The sequence below is a fragment of the Notamacropus eugenii genome, chromosome 5 (assembly GCF_028372415.1).
Source record: "Notamacropus eugenii isolate mMacEug1 chromosome 5, mMacEug1.pri_v2, whole genome shotgun sequence".
NCBI classification, from domain to species: domain Eukaryota; kingdom Metazoa; phylum Chordata; class Mammalia; order Diprotodontia; family Macropodidae; genus Notamacropus; species Notamacropus eugenii.
In genome coordinates, this window is record NC_092876.1 from 446,430,168 (window position 1) to 446,449,627 (window position 19,460).

Consider the following 19,460-nt stretch of genomic DNA (forward strand, 5'->3'; position numbering starts at 1 on the left):
ATGCGCAAGAAACATAAAAAAGATAAACAGGAAAGAGAAATCATGAAGGATTTGATAAGGTTAAACTGTTTACATTTCTACATGTGAAAATATTTATAACTTTTAAAACCTTTCTCATTAATAGTGCAGTTAGAAGGAGTATACATAGACAGAAAGAAGAGGTGTGGGTTAAATGTGATGGTGTAGTTATCTAAAAGAAATAATTAAATTAAGGGATGAGAAACAAGGGTACACTGGGATAAAGGGAAAGGGAGAGATTGAATTGGATAAATTATCTGACTTAAAAGAGGTCTGCAAGAGATTTTACAGTGGATGGGAAAATGGGGAAGCAGGGAGGGTAACACATAACTCATTGGATTTGGTTCAAAGAAGAAATAATATCCATACACAGTTTGTTGTAGAAATCTATCTTAGCATAGAGGAAAGAAAGAAGGGAAGAGGCAGAACTAACACAAGCGAGGACAGTCTGGGATAAGTAAAAGTCAGAAGCAAAATATTTTTGAGACTGAACAGGAGAGAGAGGAGGATAAAAGTGGAAAAGAAATTGGAAGGAAATAGTTGATCATTATTACTGTGAAAAAATACAGTGACTTTCTCTGATAGAGACTTAATTTCTCAAATATATGGAAAACTGAATCAAATTTATAGAAATAAAAGCCATTTATCAATTGATTAATTGTCAAAGAACATGAACATGTAGTTTTCAGACAAAGTAATCCTATAAAAATGTTCTAAATCATTTTTGATGGGGAAAATGCAAATTAATACAACTCTGAGCTACTACCTCACACTTGTCAGATTGGCTAATGTATCAAAAAAGGAAAATGACAAATGTTGAAGGAATGTAGGAAAATTAAAACTAATGAACTTCTGGTGAAGTTGGATACTGATTTAACCATTTTAGAAAGCAATTAGAAACAACACCCAAAGAAAAATATAAACCATGCATATCCTTTGACCTAGTAATACCAGTACTAGATCTGTATCATAAAAGGTAAAAAACAAAAAGTAAAAGGACCTACGTATACAAAAATATTTGTTGCAAATCTTTTAGTAGTGGCAAAGAATTTAAAACTGAGGGGATGCCCATTGTTAGTGAATGACTGATCAAGTTATTGTATATGATTCTGGTGGAATTACTATTGTGCTTTAGGAAATGAAGAGCAGGATGTTCTCAAGGAAAAAAATAACACTGAAAGATTTACATGAACTGTGCAAAATGAAATGAACAGAACCAGAAGAATATTGTATATGGTAATAACAGTATTGTAGGATGATCTATGAATTATTTAATTATCAGCAATACAATTATCCAAGACAATTCTGTAGGACATGATGAAAGGTGCTGGCCATATCCAGAAAAAGAACTGGTAGAGCCTGAATACAGATCAAAGATCATTTTTTTCTTTCTTTATTTTTCTTGTTTGTTTTTTGTCTTCCTTTTCTCTCACAAAATGACTCACATGGAAATGGGTTTGCATGACTAGACATTGCTGGGGATGGAAGCTCAATTCCATGTGGACAGTCTCGGGCGGGTAAAGGTGGGAACTTCTAAATCTTAGAGTTCTCACGAGACCCCCCCAGGAAACGACTGGGAATTGAGGTGAACCGAGCTATCTCGTGTATTTCCGCCTCTTCCCGTGAGAAACGTGATGGGAGAGAGCTCTCCCCGCCCTCGAGATTGTCCCAGATCTGGGCACACCTACAGCACGGTATTCAGATGCAAACTATGTGGCTGGAGAGCTTAAGTAGCATCAGGAAAGCCTGAAAGTTCTCTTGGGCGGAGGGGCGTGGAGTGGACAGGACAGAAGGCTCCGCTTTTCCTCTCTCCTCTCTCCCCTCCCCCTCTCTCCCCACTTACACTTCTACTTCCAATCTCTTATTGTAAGATCTTTGCCTCCTCAGGAGATTCTTCGCTCCCTCCTAAGGAAGAATTCCCCTGCACTTTTAACCAGAAACCTGAATAAAGCTCAACCCTTGTTCGACTCTGGAACGTCCTTTCTCTCATACGAGCATCCGGTTTGGCCAGCCGAAGACCTCCGATAGAGGTAAGGTAAGACTCGGGTAGCCCTCAGGCCTCTAGGCCTGGCAAGACATGTATAACCTATGTCAAATTGCTTGCCTTTTCAACAGAGGAAGAAGGGAAATAATTTGGAGCTCAAAATTTGAAAAAAAAATGTTTAAATTGTTTTTACATATAGTTGGGAAAAATAACATAGTAAATAAGAAAAAAGAGTATGATGACTGCCACAATGCTGATCCATTCTTTGACTAATTAATGAAGTAGAGCGTTAACATTATTTGAAGTTATGGTCTTATATATATGTGTGTATATATATATGGTAACTATTCTTGTTACAAGCTATCTAGAGTTTTGTGTTCAGTAAAAGGGACTCCACTTAAAGAGAAACAATGGATAAGTAACTGGGGAATGCACAGGACAGGAAAATCAGGATGCTGGAGGACATAAAAACAACATAATGTGGGAAATAGTAACTATTTTTAAGTTCTTAACGGAAGCATGAGTAAGAGGGATCAAACATTATCTGTACTGTCAGCGGCCAATAATAGTTGAATAAGGAGGATAGCTAGCGGGGAAACATTGCCAGAAAAGACAGAAAACTGTAGTAAAACTACAGTCCCTACAATCCCCTTCAGAGTCAATCCCCCCAAGCCCCAGAAACCTTTACAATGAACAAAATGCTGTGCTCACTGAATGGCTTAGAATTAAATTTAAAATTTCAGGAATGTTCTTTTCTTTTACACATTTGCACAAAATGACAAACTGAGTTGCTGTTCCAAAAGAGAAGAGAGAGAGAGAAGAGAGAAGAAGGAGAATCTCAGTTTCTTTTACATTAGCTTGATGAAGGCAGCAAGAAGAAAATGATGGGAAGTCAAACTTCTTAAAAACTCAATAATCTCTTAAAATGGTCTCCAGCAGCTTCATTCATTCAATCCCTCTAACTTCAAGATCCTCTTTCTGAGAGAACCATAAGATCTCAAAGGTGACCTGAGCTTTTTACAAAAATACTTTTCAAAGTAATTTAAAGGTTCTATGATGTTTAAATAGTGAATGGCAGGTTATGGTGACAAGTTATTTTTGCCTAGTGGTCTTCTTGGCCTCACTTCAAATCTCGAATTTTTGAAACCAAATGTTCTCTTTCCCTGAGGCAATAGAGAGAGATTCTTTTGACAGCATCTTCCTACAAAGTGTAATTATATGTGCTGCCAAAATTTTACTCTAGTTCTAGTACTGGAAATATAGAAGAGGCCTTCTTTAAATCCCTCAAAAGCCTATGCTTCAACCTCCTTTTAATGCCCTTGTTCTTTGCCAATAAGCAAAATAACATTTTCCTGGATTGAGCTCCAATAAATCATAGAGGAAAAAATGTCTTTTTAAGACAAGGACTATTTCTAGGCCATAGGCAACTAAAATGCATATGTATAAGTTTAGGAAAATATATTAATAAAATATGTAAATCTACTGGAAGAATTCATGAAGATAAGAAATCTACATTTCAGCATGAACTATGATAATCCATCCATACACATACACATGCTTGCGAGGAAGATGGGAGTAGGCTATATTTCACAATAATTTTAATCTTAGACAAGTGAAAGCAGGAGAAAGGTTGAGAAAAGATGGAATGTGCATGCAAATTTGTTATTTTGCTTAGGAAATACAGCAGGTGCCTACATGGGCAAGCTCAAACAGAGGCTGCCCAGGGCTTACCACAGCGGTCCTATTTGTCATTCTGAAAGTAAAGGGAAAGTAAATAAAATGTAATTTCTTGCATCACCAGTAGTTGAGGAATATATGCATTTCAGTGTTTTGGAAAAGAGAGAATACTTTAGACACTATGCTCATTTAATTTTTTTTTACACTTCCATCCTGCTGGAGGCCATATGCAATAAGATAAAAGTCTATTTTGCCACTAGCATGGAACTTGCATGAGGATTTGTAAACAGTCTTAAGATGAATTAGTGAGATCCCATCATCTAGAATAAGAAATCTATAACACATCTATGGGGACCAACTTTATTTTTTGGGGTGAAGAGGTATAGGTCACTTGGGTTCAAAGCAGATTCCAAACCGTTTATATAAACATTTAAAAAGTATATTGGTATTTGCCTGGTCATTTCCTGGACCTTTGCTCTGACCCAGCCTAATGATTACAGTATTTGTTTAATTAGCTGAAATGCAAAAAGATATCTAGGATCCCTAGAGACTGACTCATTCAGGATCTTGTCCAGAGATCGGTAGTGCAGTGGACAGAATACTGGACCTAGAGCTAGGAAGACTAGAGTTCAAATCTAGTCTTGGGCACTCATTTGCTGTGTGGTCATGGGTAAGTCACTTAGTATATGCCTACCTCATCTTCATCAACTAAAATATAAATAAATGGCACCTAATTCCCAGGGTTATAGTGAAGATACAATTAGATAATATTTGTAAAACTCTTAACATAGTGCCTAGCACATAGTGCATACTTAAAAAATGCCTGTTTCCTTCCCTTGAGACTTTTTGGTCTGACCTAATGAGTACAGGTGCATCCTTAATTAGCCTCTTTAGTGCAAAGATATATAGGTGCAAAAACATAAGATTCCAAGAGATTAAATCATTCCTTATTTAAGCAAGCATGTGTCTAATGGAATGAAAATAGAAACTGAAGGAAATAGGGAAGATGAGGTGGCCGGGGGCATGGTGGTACAGAGGAAAGAGTGCTGAACTTGCACTCCTAAGACTTCATTCAGAGTTCCTTCTCTGATCTGTACAACCTGTGCCACCCAGAATAAATCACTTTACTTCTCTCGTCCTCAGTTTCTCCATCTTTCAATAGAAGGCTGGACTAGATGGTCTCTGAGGTCCTTTTCAGCTCAACATCAGGGATCTTACGAATACAGTTGTGATTCACAGAAGGTCGGGGATCCCACCTCCTTTCCTAGCCAAGACTCGATCAATTGCATAGTAGAAGAATTGATAGTCTGAGTACATGACACAGACCTTTTGTTTTTTCATGAACCAAGAGATGAGAACAGGTAGGACATTTGGTTTGAGCTGAGAGTATGAGTTTGAATTGGCTGACTAGTGCATGCTATAAAAAATGAGTCTGTAGATCATTGACACAGCCTCTGAGTAGGAATATTAATTATTTTTGTACTTGACCACTGACTTAATAATATTGAGATGTAAACTAGATCAGATGTGGGAAACCTCTGGCCTCAAAATCATATGTGGCCCTCTAGGTCCTCAAAGGTAGCCCTCTTACTGAATCCAACAGAACAAATCCTTTTAATAAAAGGATTTGTTTTGTAAAACTTGAACTCAGTCACAAAGCCACACCCAAGGACCTAGAAGACCACATGTGGCCTCAAGGCTGCAGGTTTCCCATCCCTGAACTAGATGTTAAAAAAATATTATTTTACTGTGATAAAATATTTGTTATTAAAAAGAAACAAAATCCCCAAACATTCCATAGAGATAGATATATGTGGTGTACAGTTATGATGCATGTATATATGCATACAAACACATGTACATATATGTATAGATTCTAATTTCCTATTTAGTGTGTTTGCATGTATGTATATACATATTTTATGTCTATATGTATCAATATAAAAAAATAAACCGTATAAACATATAACTGTTTACATGTGACATGTGATTCATAATACTTTATATAATGTACACTTCAGTCAGTCATCATGCTATCTGTTTAAAAATATTAAATGTATAGGATTTAATGAGTTACTAAGCAATGCTGGCAATAATAAAATCTCATTGACACTTTACGTCTCTTCAGGAAATTTTATTGCACTTTATTTTATCATATTCATGACTGGATTTAGAAAAAAAAATTCTACTTGGCTTTAAAAAGTTTTTTATAAGAAAAGCAATTACCAAGAGGGAGAAAAAGGATGTTACGCTTTTAGAGAAGTGTGATTATGATGGACAGAACACTAAAGTGTATAAAACAATGAATAATTATCATCTAGAGATATATTCACTTTTGCAGCTTTACTGAGTGACATGATTTATGTCTCAAGAAATGGAATCACCTTTGGCTATATGCATAGAGAAATATGTTAACGTGTCAAATCATTTAAAGCAATTTGATATGTATAAATTTGCACATTCAATAGACGCCTTGTTAGTACCTAAAATACATCTTAATATGTACTACTCACAATTCTGAACAGGCAGCTGTCCCTTTCATATAAAATTGTGGATATTGTCAAATCTTTTTTACCTAAATCAGTGTGTGCCGAACTCAAACAGAATAAAGGTTCCATGCTATTTGGTTGGATAGCATTTTCTCCTAGTGAAGCATTCTCAATTTCTTCCCTGCTATGAGGAAACACTTCTTTCCTTTGATGGATGTAAAGGAGATATTTTGCTGAAAGGAGTTTAGTTGAAATTTCTTCTTATTGTGCTATACTACTTGAAAGATACCTGTCAGAGTAGTTTATATTCAAAGATTCAGTGGAAGAAAAAAAAATGTTTAATACTAAGCGTTAGTTTTAGCCTGACTTTATAAGCCAATGAAGAAAGATTAGAAATGGCTTCCTATTTTTTTCTCAGAAGGCATCTTTCCCCCACATTCCATTACATTGATAATTATCAAAATTTCTGCACCTGAGAGACACCACTTCAATAATGATTAGCAGCTTTCAGAAGGAAAGAAAATTCAATCTATCTTACAAAGGAAATGCAACATACTAACGTTTATCAGACATTTCTCATTAGGCTCTTGGCAATATAGTGGAGTAAGGCGTTCAAGTATTAATTCAGAATTCATATCCAGACAGAGCTAGAATTAGAATTCCAAAATGAAGGGAAATTCTATATATGTTTACCCTAACCATTGTCATTTTGCAACAATATTATGAATGTTTTAAAATAAAACTCATCAAAAAGTCACAAAATCCTACGGTAACATCACATGGTCACTTATTCACTTTTATTATAATTTCTAAGGAATTAAATGTCCCTCCTACCAAGACTTCCTTTCTCTTCACATAATTTTTGACAGAATCAATTAATGACACTATCCCATAATAAATGACATACTCTGAACATATATGTGTATAGATATATATTTTGCCATATACATATATCCATATACACATGTATGTAAATGTATGTATACATGCATGCATGTGTGCGTGTATTCTGAACTACTATATACTGAAAAGCTGAAAATCTATTTATTACTCAAGTGTTTCCATCATTCATTTCCTGCAAAAGTCAGCTGTCTACCACTGGTATAAATCAAATATGGTCCAAGAGCATTCATTCTGCATTTCATCCAAAATAAGAAATGTGGCAATCAATTTTTCTATTGGTATCTCTAAGATGGTACCTGTCACCATGCGGAAAGGAAATGAATTCCATTTGACTGGGCAATATATTGAAAATAACACAATGTATTTTCTTAAAGGTTCTTCAAAGGGAAATAAATTATGTCCAGAGAAAATATTATGGAATTAAGATAGGTGATAGACATCCGAAACTTACTGTCCTTGTCGTATTTTGCATGAAATCAAAAACATATTTCATAAGAAAATGAGAAAAAAGAAAACTCTGCAAAAACAAATGTCAAGTTGTTTTTTTTTTAACCATAACAGGCTTTGCAAATTTTGTACATAACAACTAAGGACAAAATGATGACCACAGTCAAATATCCTTACATTTTTTACCTTTATACCTGAGCTCTCTAGTGCTTTAGAAAAAAAAAAATCTTTTATTTTGCCCACTGAATTACAAACAATGTGCACTCGAAAACCCTACAATAGGGAGGAAAAGTACCAAGGTTTTTTTAAATTTGTCACATTTTGAAGATTCTGTATTTTAAATGTAATTGTGAAATGGATCATTATCATTCCTTTGGCATTTCTGAAAAGGGCTAAATTACCCCAAATCCCCAGTTGTAATCCATTCCGTGCCCCTTTTTCTTTTATAGGAACAATTTCCGCTTAAGTTTAGAATTAAGTATGCAAGCAATTCTGCATATTTATTTTGCACATGACTGATGTGAGCAATAATGATGATGTGTCACATGTGTCTTATGTTTTGCCCTTTGCAGAGTTCTTTCAACATATCAATGGCATGCTTGTGCTCAAGTCCTACATTAAGATATTGTTTTGTGTGTCTATTTTGTGGCATTTCTGTTATATTGTTGTAAAGTTCTGTTGACACCAGTCGATCCACTGACCTATGTAATGGATAAGAAAGATCTTTGGGCCAAATGTATTGTTAATATGCTTTTGCTTAAATCATATGGAAATCTAAGTCACATGTGGGAGGAGGAGGTTGCTGAATGAGTTGAACTGGGAGGAAGTGAGTGAGGGTACTTGGAACAGAGGGAGAGAAAGCATGCAGGCAAGAAAACAGCTAGAATTGTGAGTGTTTGTTTGTGGAAAAGCCCCAGCAGGGACTGGGGAGTGGCTGGAAATACTTGAGAATGGTGGTGTCCCCTGCAGTGGTAATGTATATTGACTTTTTTGTTGCTATGATGTATTCGATTTTCTGGTGTTGGGATTTGGCTTTCTGGTATCTGAATAAATGTTTTCTTTCTGTCTTCTACATGGATAGTCTGTTATATTTTGCAATTCAGAACTATGCCAGCATATTCATAGTCACTGTTGATGGTGTGAATATTACCTTGGTGATACATTATGGAGACACTCACGTGGTCTTCACCATGTCAGAAAATGAATATAATGCACACGCTGATCAATTACCAAATATTGCTACTCAATATATTACCCCTACTCTGACACCTACTGATGATCCAATACTAGCAAAATGAATCCATCAAATGGCCAATCATTTAGGGGTCCAGGTGACACACCAGTGGGCACAATATGAAGATATTAATATCTCTTTAAAAAGTGGCAGAGGAATGTTATATATGTCAATTAGAAAAGGAATGAACTCTTCCTTGGGTAGTAACTAGAGAGATAGCAAGGGGAAAACTTACAGCTCAGATTTGGCAGATAGATTATATTGGACCCCTATTCCAAGATAAAGAATGCAAATGTATGTGTACTTGTGCTGGAACCTATTCAGGTGTACTAGTGGCTTGTCCTCATAACAATGCAACCCAGAAAAACACCTGCAAAATTCTAAATATCATAAGTCTATATTACAGAACCTCAATGCAGATTCAAAATGACAGTAGGTCACATTTCAAATGTAGTGAAATGAAGAGATACTAAGTATTAAACAATGTGGAATGGATATAAGAAAAATCTCTACTGGGATATGTATGAGAATCCCTAAAAATAATTTTGGATGTCTCTTACCTAAATCAGGATTAACTGCTCGAGAGATACATGTATTAACTGGAGCAATCTATTCTAATTATCAAGGAGAAATTATTGTGACATTCCAAAATTTAGGTGAAGAACCCATAAAATTTTGTAAAAATGACAGAATAGTTCAGACGACTATTATTTCTTGTGAAATAATACCCCTTGTGAAAACTGACCCTCCGCCTGAAATAACTAGCAGAGGAACTGAAGAATTGGGTTCTAGTGATAGAACAAAATTGGGAGCTCACGTATGGGTACAACGGAAGCCAGACGATGTTCCAAAGGCTACAAAAATTATAGCACAGAAGAAAAGATAATACCATAACTGTTGTTTATTCAGGAGAAGATGACTGCCAGATTATACCCCTAAGTCATACGTTCTACAGTGAATGAAGCCATGATAGTGGGTTCATAGATTACATAAGCACAGTTGACCCTATATCTACCCTACTTCTTGTTATTGTCTCCTTATTTCTTTTTACATTTTTGTCTGTTCAACTTGTTTGCTAGATTTGTTTCTTGCAGGCTTGGTACTCTCCGCCTGCAGATGTCTGATGGCTTAAGCTGGATGTTAACTCCATCCATCACTGTGAAGTGTCACCCTAGGAGCTGGCACTGACCAAGCTCCAGATGCCTGCTAAAGAACTGACGTCTTGAATGGGACCTTTTGGGGCAGAGACAGCAGGAACTAGCTATGAAAGAAGAGACCTTTGCCCCATACCTTAAAGTTTTGGGCCCCATTAATTCGAGAGGGGAGTGATGGGGTGCTTGTGCTCAAGCTCCACCCTAAGATATTTTTTTATGTGCTTATGTTGTGTAATCTCTGTTATATTGCTGTAAAGTTCTGTTGACACCAGTTGCTCCATTGACCTACATAATGGATAAGAAAGATCTTGGGCCTGAATGTACTTTTAGTATACTTTTGCTTACTTTGAAGATCTTTTCCATCCATTAACAGGTCCATATGACCTGCTTAAATCACATGCAAGCCTAAATCACATGTAGTAGGAGGAGCTTGCTAAATGAGTTGAAAAAGAAGGATAGAGCAGAGCTGGGGGGAGTGAGTGAGAGTAGGTAGAGTGGTGAAAGAGAGGATACAGGCAAGCAGCAGCTACAATTGTGAGTGTTTATGGGAAGGCTCAGTGGTGAGGGAGGATTGGAAGTGGGGAAAAGGCTTGGGAATGGTGGCATCTCCTGTAATGATAATGTATCTTGACTTCTTGGTTGCTTTGATGGATTCGGTTTTCTGGTGCTGGAATTTGGCTTTCTGATATCTGAATGTTTTTCTTCTGCCTTCTATATGGAGAGTCTGTTTTGTTTTGTGATTCAGAACTATGCCAGCATATTCACAGTCACTGTCACTGCTGTGACTATTGCCTTGACAATACACATATATCAAATAACTAGATCTTCAGGATACTAATGTATATAAGAAGAGTATGGTAGACATGATTTTCTCCTTTTTCCAGGTGATAAATTGAGGCCCAGAGGAGTTAAGGGATTGATTGATTCAGCTAATATGTGGCAGAACAAGAACGAGTGTTTTCTTTTGACTTGGTCCAGTGCTCCATTAACTGTACCAGGTTGATTTTGTATATCATACCAGAGATAATTTCACAGTTATTGTATCTCAGATGACAAAATCTTTAGCTATTTACAAAGACTAATATATCAGATCATTAAGTAATGGAATATGACATGTAAAAGAAAAATCAGTTGCTATTCTAAACTGAATATAAAAGTAGGAGTAACCTGTACTTAGAAAAATATGTTTGATAATGAAACCAAATGATCCACAAGAAGTAAACGTTTTTTCATGTATTTTCAAAAGTTTCTGTGAATAAGAACACTGTAATTTTCTGCTTGTGGCACTGCATATTTCACAATTCTCTACAACACTATGAATGTGACATTTTAATATTTTCAATTTGATTTCAATTCCAATTCACTTCTCTCTATCATTTGGTCAAGTCTAACTTGCAGAGTATATAGCAAGGGTGGGGAACCTGCAAACTCAAGGCCACATGTGGCCTTCTAAGTCCTTGGATGTGGCCTTTGAATTGAATCCAAGTTTTATAGAACAAATCCTTTCATTAAAGGGATTTGTTCTGTGAAGTTAGGATTCAGATAAAAGGGCTACACTTCAGAACTTAGAGGGCCTCATGTGTCCTTGAGGCTGCAGATCTCCTCCACCTCCCCCATATAGAGTATACTTTCAAGATGCAATAAAACCTTACATATTAACTTGTGTACTTACCTGTCACAGTGAGTTCAGTGGTTCTTCTAACAACAAAGCCTCCATATTTTAACTCACATGTATAATTTCCAATGTCATCTTCTCTAACCTCTCGTATAAGCAGAATATTCCTTTTGAACACAATACTTGGCCTCCATGTTTTTGTCCTACATTCCTGTAGAAAGAAAAATAAGTCATAAATACCTGTTTCATTTTAAATTACTCAAATAGAAGAAAGTTTCTGGTATGACATGAAAAAGTTTCTGAGGAGTTTCCCATATATTCTCTTTTACCCACCCAACATATAAATACCTACAGATGATTATATTTTTCATTAAAATCTTTTATCAGAAAATTATATGAATCCCACTCATATACTGAAACACAATGGTCTGTAAATACCTAAATTATATATATATATATATACATACATACATATACATACATATATGCAGTATCTTAATGAATTTCTACTTTAATTATTTTTAGTCTGTTAGCTTTTAATCTCTTCATGGTACATAAGAATTGGTTTTGAGAAACAGAAATCATATTACTCAAGTCACATTCAAAAACTGAAAGCTAAATATTGTTGAGAGGTAATAAAAAGCATCTCAACAACTTCATTTTTTTTTCAAATTACAACTTTTATGAACCCCAATCTAGTTTAAATGGATTATTAACTTTACATTTGTGGGGTGGGGAATCTACCCAATTATTTCAGCTAAAGATGTATATATGCTTTTGTTTACTCTTGCTAGATTTATAAAAGATCATTTCCCCCCAGAGAATACAAATTTAGTCCTTTTGCAGAACATAATGATTTGCATAATGACCCTTAGGGGTCATTGTTACCAGGTTAAAAAATCCACATAATATATAATGTAAAATATGATTCACATTATTCTTATAAACACATTAGCACATACTTGCATTTGTACAGAATGTGCATAACTCATATTAAGTTTACCAGGTTAATTCTATTTCTCTATAGTGGCAGCATGGCATTCTATTGCTTAGTTGTACTTACATTTCCAAGTTTATCGAAATTGGCTTTTTCTATTCAAAGAAAGCTTTCAATTTTACAGAATTTTGCTATAATTCTTAGATTATACATTCTCTTATCATCCACTTAAAATATACAATCTATATTGTACTGACAGTAGTGTTATAGCTAAGGGCATAAAGTCCTCAACACTAAAACTATTTCTCATATACAAAAGTTGGAGTCTTCATATTCTAAGCTTATGCTGGTGATGCTCTACAATCCAAAAGACCAGCTGAAGACCTGCAGCCATTAAATAATGTATAAAGGCTTAGTTTTTCCTCTAAGTAGCACTGGTCAATTCTCTCTGAGGCAATGAGCTGAGTAAGGTGCATAGCTGAGGAAGATGACACTACCTCTGTCATTCTCCTTATTAAGGTAACAGATATCCAAAAGTTGTGCCTCATTGCCCCTTAATAAATATTTAATTTATAACTTTTAAGGAAGGTTAGACCTCTGATTTCATTTTTATAGGAACTTTTGATGAGGAAAAATACTCTGCTAATGCAAATCCACATTTGTCTGAAAACTTACAGTCCAAGATTGCCATTACAACATCAAAAGGTTAAGGGTCATTTGATTAATATTGGGGAGAGTACTTAACCCTGGTCTCTCTCCACTTCATGAGACCATCTCTTATTTGTAAATACTTCTTCATATCAGACCACAGCCACAAAGAAAAAGCAAACATCTCATTCTTATGAATAAACCATCTTTTTCCTGAAGAATTTTCAAATAAAAAAATAGGTAGATTTTGACAAAAATCCAAGTGTTTAACTCCATCAGGAAAAGATGAGAATGGCCCTGGAAGGAGATATATTGAGATATGAAGATCAGTCTCCACAGAAAAACAGTAGTGACAGTAACTGACCCTGTCAGAGAAATGTGACAGAGAAGACTGAGGGAAGATGGCCTGGACAGAAATATGTCTATTTTAATTTAGAAGGAGTTTATGTACAAAGGAGTCCATCCAATATATTATCAAGTGAAGTAAGTGCTTTAATGAGTGCAGTTAACAGTACTAGAGACATTCAGAGAGAGACAAAGATTTCGTGTGTGTGTGAGAGAGAGAAAGAGAAAGAGAGAGAATAATAATGTATTAATTAAACATAGGATGAAATTATAATTTCTGACATAGTAAGGACAAAACTGAAATGAATGTCTATGTAATTATAGGATATTTTTTAAAGCAAACCTTTAGCTTCATTATATTAACTCAACCTTCCTATTCTGCCTCTATTTTCTTTAACATGGTCCATCCTTCATGTATGTATGTGTGTATACGTATAGGTATATGTACAAGTATATATGTGTATGTATATGTGTATGCATATACATATATGTATATGTGTATGTACATATTTCATTTCACATATAAATTAGATTTTTTGCTAAAATCTCATATTAAAATTAATTTTTAAAAATATCCTTTGCTACCCTAACAGTGTACTCTGCCCTAGCAAGGTGATATCTGGAGTGTTGCTCTGAATTAGGGTCACCATGTTTTAAGAAGAACATTGATAAACTAGAAAACAACCAGAGAAAGTTAACCAGAATAGTGAAGAATTTTGAGATCATGTTATTTTAAAGTCAGGTGAAATAATTGGGAATTGCTTGTCCCTCCTCATGAAAAAAGACAAGAGGGCTTGGGGAAAGGCCATGAATGCTTGAACAGTACCACAAGGAAAAGAGATAAGACTTGTTCTGGTTGGTCTTAGATTGTACATATTTTCAATGAAGCTATGAAAAGCTGATGTAGACTTACAAGAAAGGAAAGAAAATCTTTCTAACAATTAGAGTTATATAAGAGAGAAATTTATTGCATTTTTTTTGTAATAGCTCCCCCATTCACAGGAAGTCTTCTAGCAAAGGCTCATTGACCAATCACAGATGTTAATGGGATTCTTGTCTAGGTATAATTTGGACTATATAGTCCATGAAGTTTGCTCCATTTCGAAATTTTATTCCCTTTGTGAGGCACTCTTCTCTGATATACCCCATCTCAGTTTAAACTTTTCTTTCCTTCTTCATGTTTTACTAGGATACTCTGTTGGGAGCATTTTTCCCTGACAAATTCTACCTAGTATTATAATTATCAGTGTAGTCATTATCTTTGTATCACTAGGGCCTGCAGCTCTGTCTTGCCCAAAGCACAAACTTAATATATGAATATTGAATTGAATTGTATTCACTTCAGTTAACCATTTTGAAAGAAAACTGGTGTTGAAAGGATAAATGACTCTTGAAATTTAAGCAACCATTGAGAAATTCCTGTAGAAAATGCTGAAACAGACAAAAATAATGACTGACTCAAGTAAATGAGGCTAATAATATTAGTCTATGACTTACTATCCTGAGCATTTCATATTCATTTCACTTGTTAATTACTTAAAGTTACTTGTTGTCATGATGAGTTTAGCTCATGATTTAATTTATCCATAAACTCTATATATTCCCCTTTAATGATATTTTCTCTCTATTTTGGGTTCCATTCTTAAAAATCCTGAAGTGGCCTAGATATTCAGCTGTAGAACTCTCAATAATACCCAGCTGCTGTGGATGCAAAACCAAAAAGTATTTTATAATATGCTTAGTTAGACTCACACAAGCCTAGATGAAAATGACCACAAACTCTTTAGAATAATAAAGTTAAATCATATATTCAGAATGGCAAGGGTACAATAGCCTCATAAAATTTGAACTTTCAAGGATATCACAAACTGATTAAAAAAAAAATTCAACCTCCAAGGGCAGAGCCGAGTTGGCAGGGTAAAGAAAGTGTTCAGCTGAGCTCTCCCAATGTTCTTGTACAAACAACTTTAAAATAACACCTGAAATCACATTTTAGAGGGGCCGAGTCAACAAAAGACCAAAGTGAGACATTCTCAAAGCCTAAGAGAACTAAAGAATTTGAAAAGGGAGATTTGTGACAAGAGGGTGGAGACAGACCCAGAGCCCACATGGATGAAACACTAGTCATGGTACTAGGCGGTGGTGACAGAAGGAGCAGCAGCTTTGAGAGTTCCCAGACTAGAGAAAGTGAGAGACATGACAACTGGTCAGAAAGAGTTTACAAGGGATACATGTGCTAGCACTGAATGCAGGACCAGACACTGCTTGGCAACTCCATTGCTTTTACTGTCTTCTGAGTCTTAATTCAAGGTCAGAGAGGATCACTTTTAGACAAGAGGTAGTGTCAGTATAGCTTTTGAACTCAAGAAGTGATCAGAGTCACTAAGGAGCAGTATAAGTTGCAATCCTAAGGGACCAGGGGCCCTTCCTGAGAAAGGGGCAGAGAACTGACTAAGAATGCAGTGACCTCAACTTTCCCCAGATCTCACTAATTTGGAGGCACCCCAAACTTCCAAACCTCCAGAACTAATTCTGAAAACAGCAGTGCAAAAAAAAATTCAAAGCAAAAACCCTGAAGCATGAGACATTGCCTCTACTCCAGCCATGTCTGAAACAGAGCCCAACACTAAAATAAAGCTCCAAATCAAGAAATAAAATGGGAAAATATGAGAAAAGACAGTCACAAAAAGGAAACATGGCCTAAAAAATTACTGTGGGGAGAGGAAAGAGCAAGAAACAAACTGAGGGAAGAAAATTAAATTCAAAGGGCAAAAGCAAAGCCTCAAAAAACAAAATGCAAGTTGGACACAAGTCCAACAAGAATTTCCTGAAGAGAATAAAGACATATTTTCAAAATCAAATGACTAGTAAAGGGAAAAAATAAGCAAGGAAATGAAAGTAAAGGGAAAATAATGCAAAGATATTTAACATGTGGTAAGGGAGATACACAACAAAGAAGAAAATAATACGTTAAAAATTGATCAAATGGAAAAAAAGGTAAAAAAACTCAGTGAAGAAAATAATTCCTTAAAAAATAAAATTCTGCAACTAAGATCAAATGATTCTTTGATAAAAAAACAGTTCAACAAAGTCAAAAGAATAAAAAGAAAAAAATGTGAAATATTTCATTCTAAAAACAACTGACCACAGAAATAAATCAAAGAAAGATAATTTAAAAATTATTGGATTGCTTGAAAGTCACAATAAAAGAAAGAACATAGACAGCATATTTCAAGAAATTGATAAGGAAAACTTCACAGATGTAATTGAATCAGAAGAAAAAATTGGAAGAATCCACTACTTCTAACCTGAAAACAATCCCCAAATGAAAACTTCCAAGAATGTTATATCCAGTTTCCGAAGCTCCAAGGTAAAAGAGAAAATACTTCAAGAAGCCAGGAAGAAAGTATTCAAGCAGTGTGGAGCATGAATCATGACCATATGATTAGCATCTATCACATAAAAATAACAGAAGGTTTGGAATATATCATAAGGCAAAAGAGCAGAGATTACAACTAACAATCACCTCCCCAGCAAAAATAAGTATAATACTTAATGGGAAAAAATGAATATATAATGACGTAGAAAATTTTCAAGCATTCTTGATGAAAAGATCATGATAGAAAGTTTTCCTTTCAAATACAAGATGCCAGGGAAGCATTAAAAAAGGGAAGCATAAAAGAGAAATCAAAAGGAACCCAATAATGTTAAACTGTTTTCCTCTTTATATGAGAAGATGATAGATGTATCTTTGAAGAACTCTGCCATTATTAGGGATTCTACATAGAAAGGAAGTGTGAACGCCAGTTGATTATGTCAGGATGGTATAAAAAATGGCATGGTTGGGCAAGAAAAGGGGATACCCTAGTAGAATGGGGAGATGAAAAGAGTGGGGAAAATTATCTCATGTAAAAGAGGTGCACAAGAAAGGGCTTTTATAGTGTAGGGTAAAATGGGAGGGGCAGGGCAGACAACAGCTGAACCTCATACATCTACATTGATTCTAAGAAGCAAAGTAGAAATGCATATTCAACTGGTCATGGAAATCTATCTTATCCAAAGGATGTAGCAGGGGAAGGGGATGAGAGAAATGAAAGGGTGACAAAAGAAGAAATATAAAAGAATACAGTAGTCAGAATCAAAACATATTTTAGAGGAGGGACAAGAAAAAATGAGAAAACGAAAAAAATGAAAGAAAAATAGGATGCAGAGAAATGCACAAATAGTAGTTCCAACTGTGAATGTAGATGGAGTGAACTCACATAAAACCAAAGTTGATAGCAGACTGGATTAAAAATCGGAATGGAATAATGTGTTATTGAAAACAACAAAAACATGAAATAAGAGGCAGAATAAAAATAAGGTGCTGGAGGAGAATCTATTATGCTTCAGTTGAACTTAAAAGGGAAAGTGAAGCAATCATGATGTCAGACAAAGAAAAATAAAACCAGACCTAATTAAAAGGGATAAGCAGGGAAATTACTTCTTTCTAAAAAGAATCATAGACAATGGAGTCATATCAATACTTAATGAATGCACCAAATGGCATAGCACCCAAATTTTTAATAGAAAAATTGAATGGATTTTAGCAATAATAATAAACCTATACTTGTAGGAGGACCTCACCTTTGCCCTCTCAGAGCTCGATAAAACTAAAAGTAAAAATATATATATATTTTTTAAAAAGTCAAGAATTTGAATAGAATCTTAGAAAAATGGATAAAATAGACCTCTGGAAGAAATTGGATACGAATGAAAAAATGTTTAACTTTATTTTCAGTTGTACATGGTATCTTCACAAAAACTGACTATGTATCTTAGCCTCACAAAGAAATACAGAGCAGAAATACTTTCAGACCAAAATTATACTCAAGGAATTACTGTGGAAGCACAGATTAAAAGTAAATAAGAAACCAAATAATCTAATCCCAAAGAATGGGTGGATTAAAGAACAAATCATAGAAATAATCAATCATTTCAATAAAGAGAATGACAATAATGAGACAACATTCCAAAATCTTTAGTATGCAACTTTGTTGAAAATGTATATCTCTTAATATGTATCTCAGTACAAAAGCCAAAAGACAGATCAATTTATTACTGGGAATATAACAACAACAAAACACCTAGAAAACGAACAGACTGACACACTCAATTGAACACCAAAATGGAAATCCTGAAAATCAAAGAAAAGATTAATAAAACTCAAAGCAACAAAATATTGAACAGATAAATAAAACTAGGGCATCATTTTTTTGGAAAATAATAAAATAGATAAACCACTAGCTAGTTTGATTTTTAAAAAGAAAGAATATCTTACTAATATCAAAAATGAAAAAAAAATGAAATACTAACAAAGATGAAATTAAAGCAATTATGAGGAGTCAATTTGCCCACTAAATGCCAATAAATCTGGCATTGTAAGTGAAATGAATGAATATTTATAAAAATATAAACTACCCAATTAAGAGAATGTGAAATAGAATCCATACATAAAACTATCTTAGGGAGAAAAATTGAACAAGCCATCAATGAGCTTCCTAAGAAAAAATGCCCAGGACCAGATGAATTTATAAGTGAATTCTACCAAGCATTCAAGGAAAGGAACAGTTAATCCCAAATAAACTAGTTTTCAATAAGTAAAGGAGTCATAAAAATTATTTTTGTGCTGCAAATAGGGTTTTGATACCTAAACCATGGAGAGCAAACACAGAGAAAGAAAACTATATACCAGTTTTTAATAAATATTAATGCAAAAATTTCAGTTTTTATTTTTTTTAGATATTTAATAGTGTTTTATAAAACTGGAAAGTTGCTTGGCATAAACAAGGCATAGGTCAACAACTCCCACCATATAACCAGATAAAGCCTGTCAAGATATTAGGAGGCTCCCTGTTTTCCAGAGTTAAGGCCCAGCAAGCAAGCTGTGCCCTGAGCTTGGCATGGCAACAGTCCTTTGTGCTTACCTTTCCTGAGCTTGGGCAAGCACCAACAGGCCAAAACTTGAAG

General features: G+C 34.8%; 1 protein-coding gene across 1 annotated transcript in view; it reads right to left on the bottom strand.

The window, feature by feature from the left end:
• IL1RAPL1 (interleukin 1 receptor accessory protein like 1) overlaps positions 1-19,460 on the bottom strand; it is a 1,535,580-nt gene that overhangs the window by 600,126 nt on the left and 915,994 nt on the right. The window contains exon 5 of the mRNA XM_072615230.1: positions 11,579-11,732. Within this exon, the coding sequence (XP_072471331.1) occupies positions 11,579-11,732 (154 nt within the window). The remainder of the gene's footprint in view (positions 1-11,578; positions 11,733-19,460) is intronic.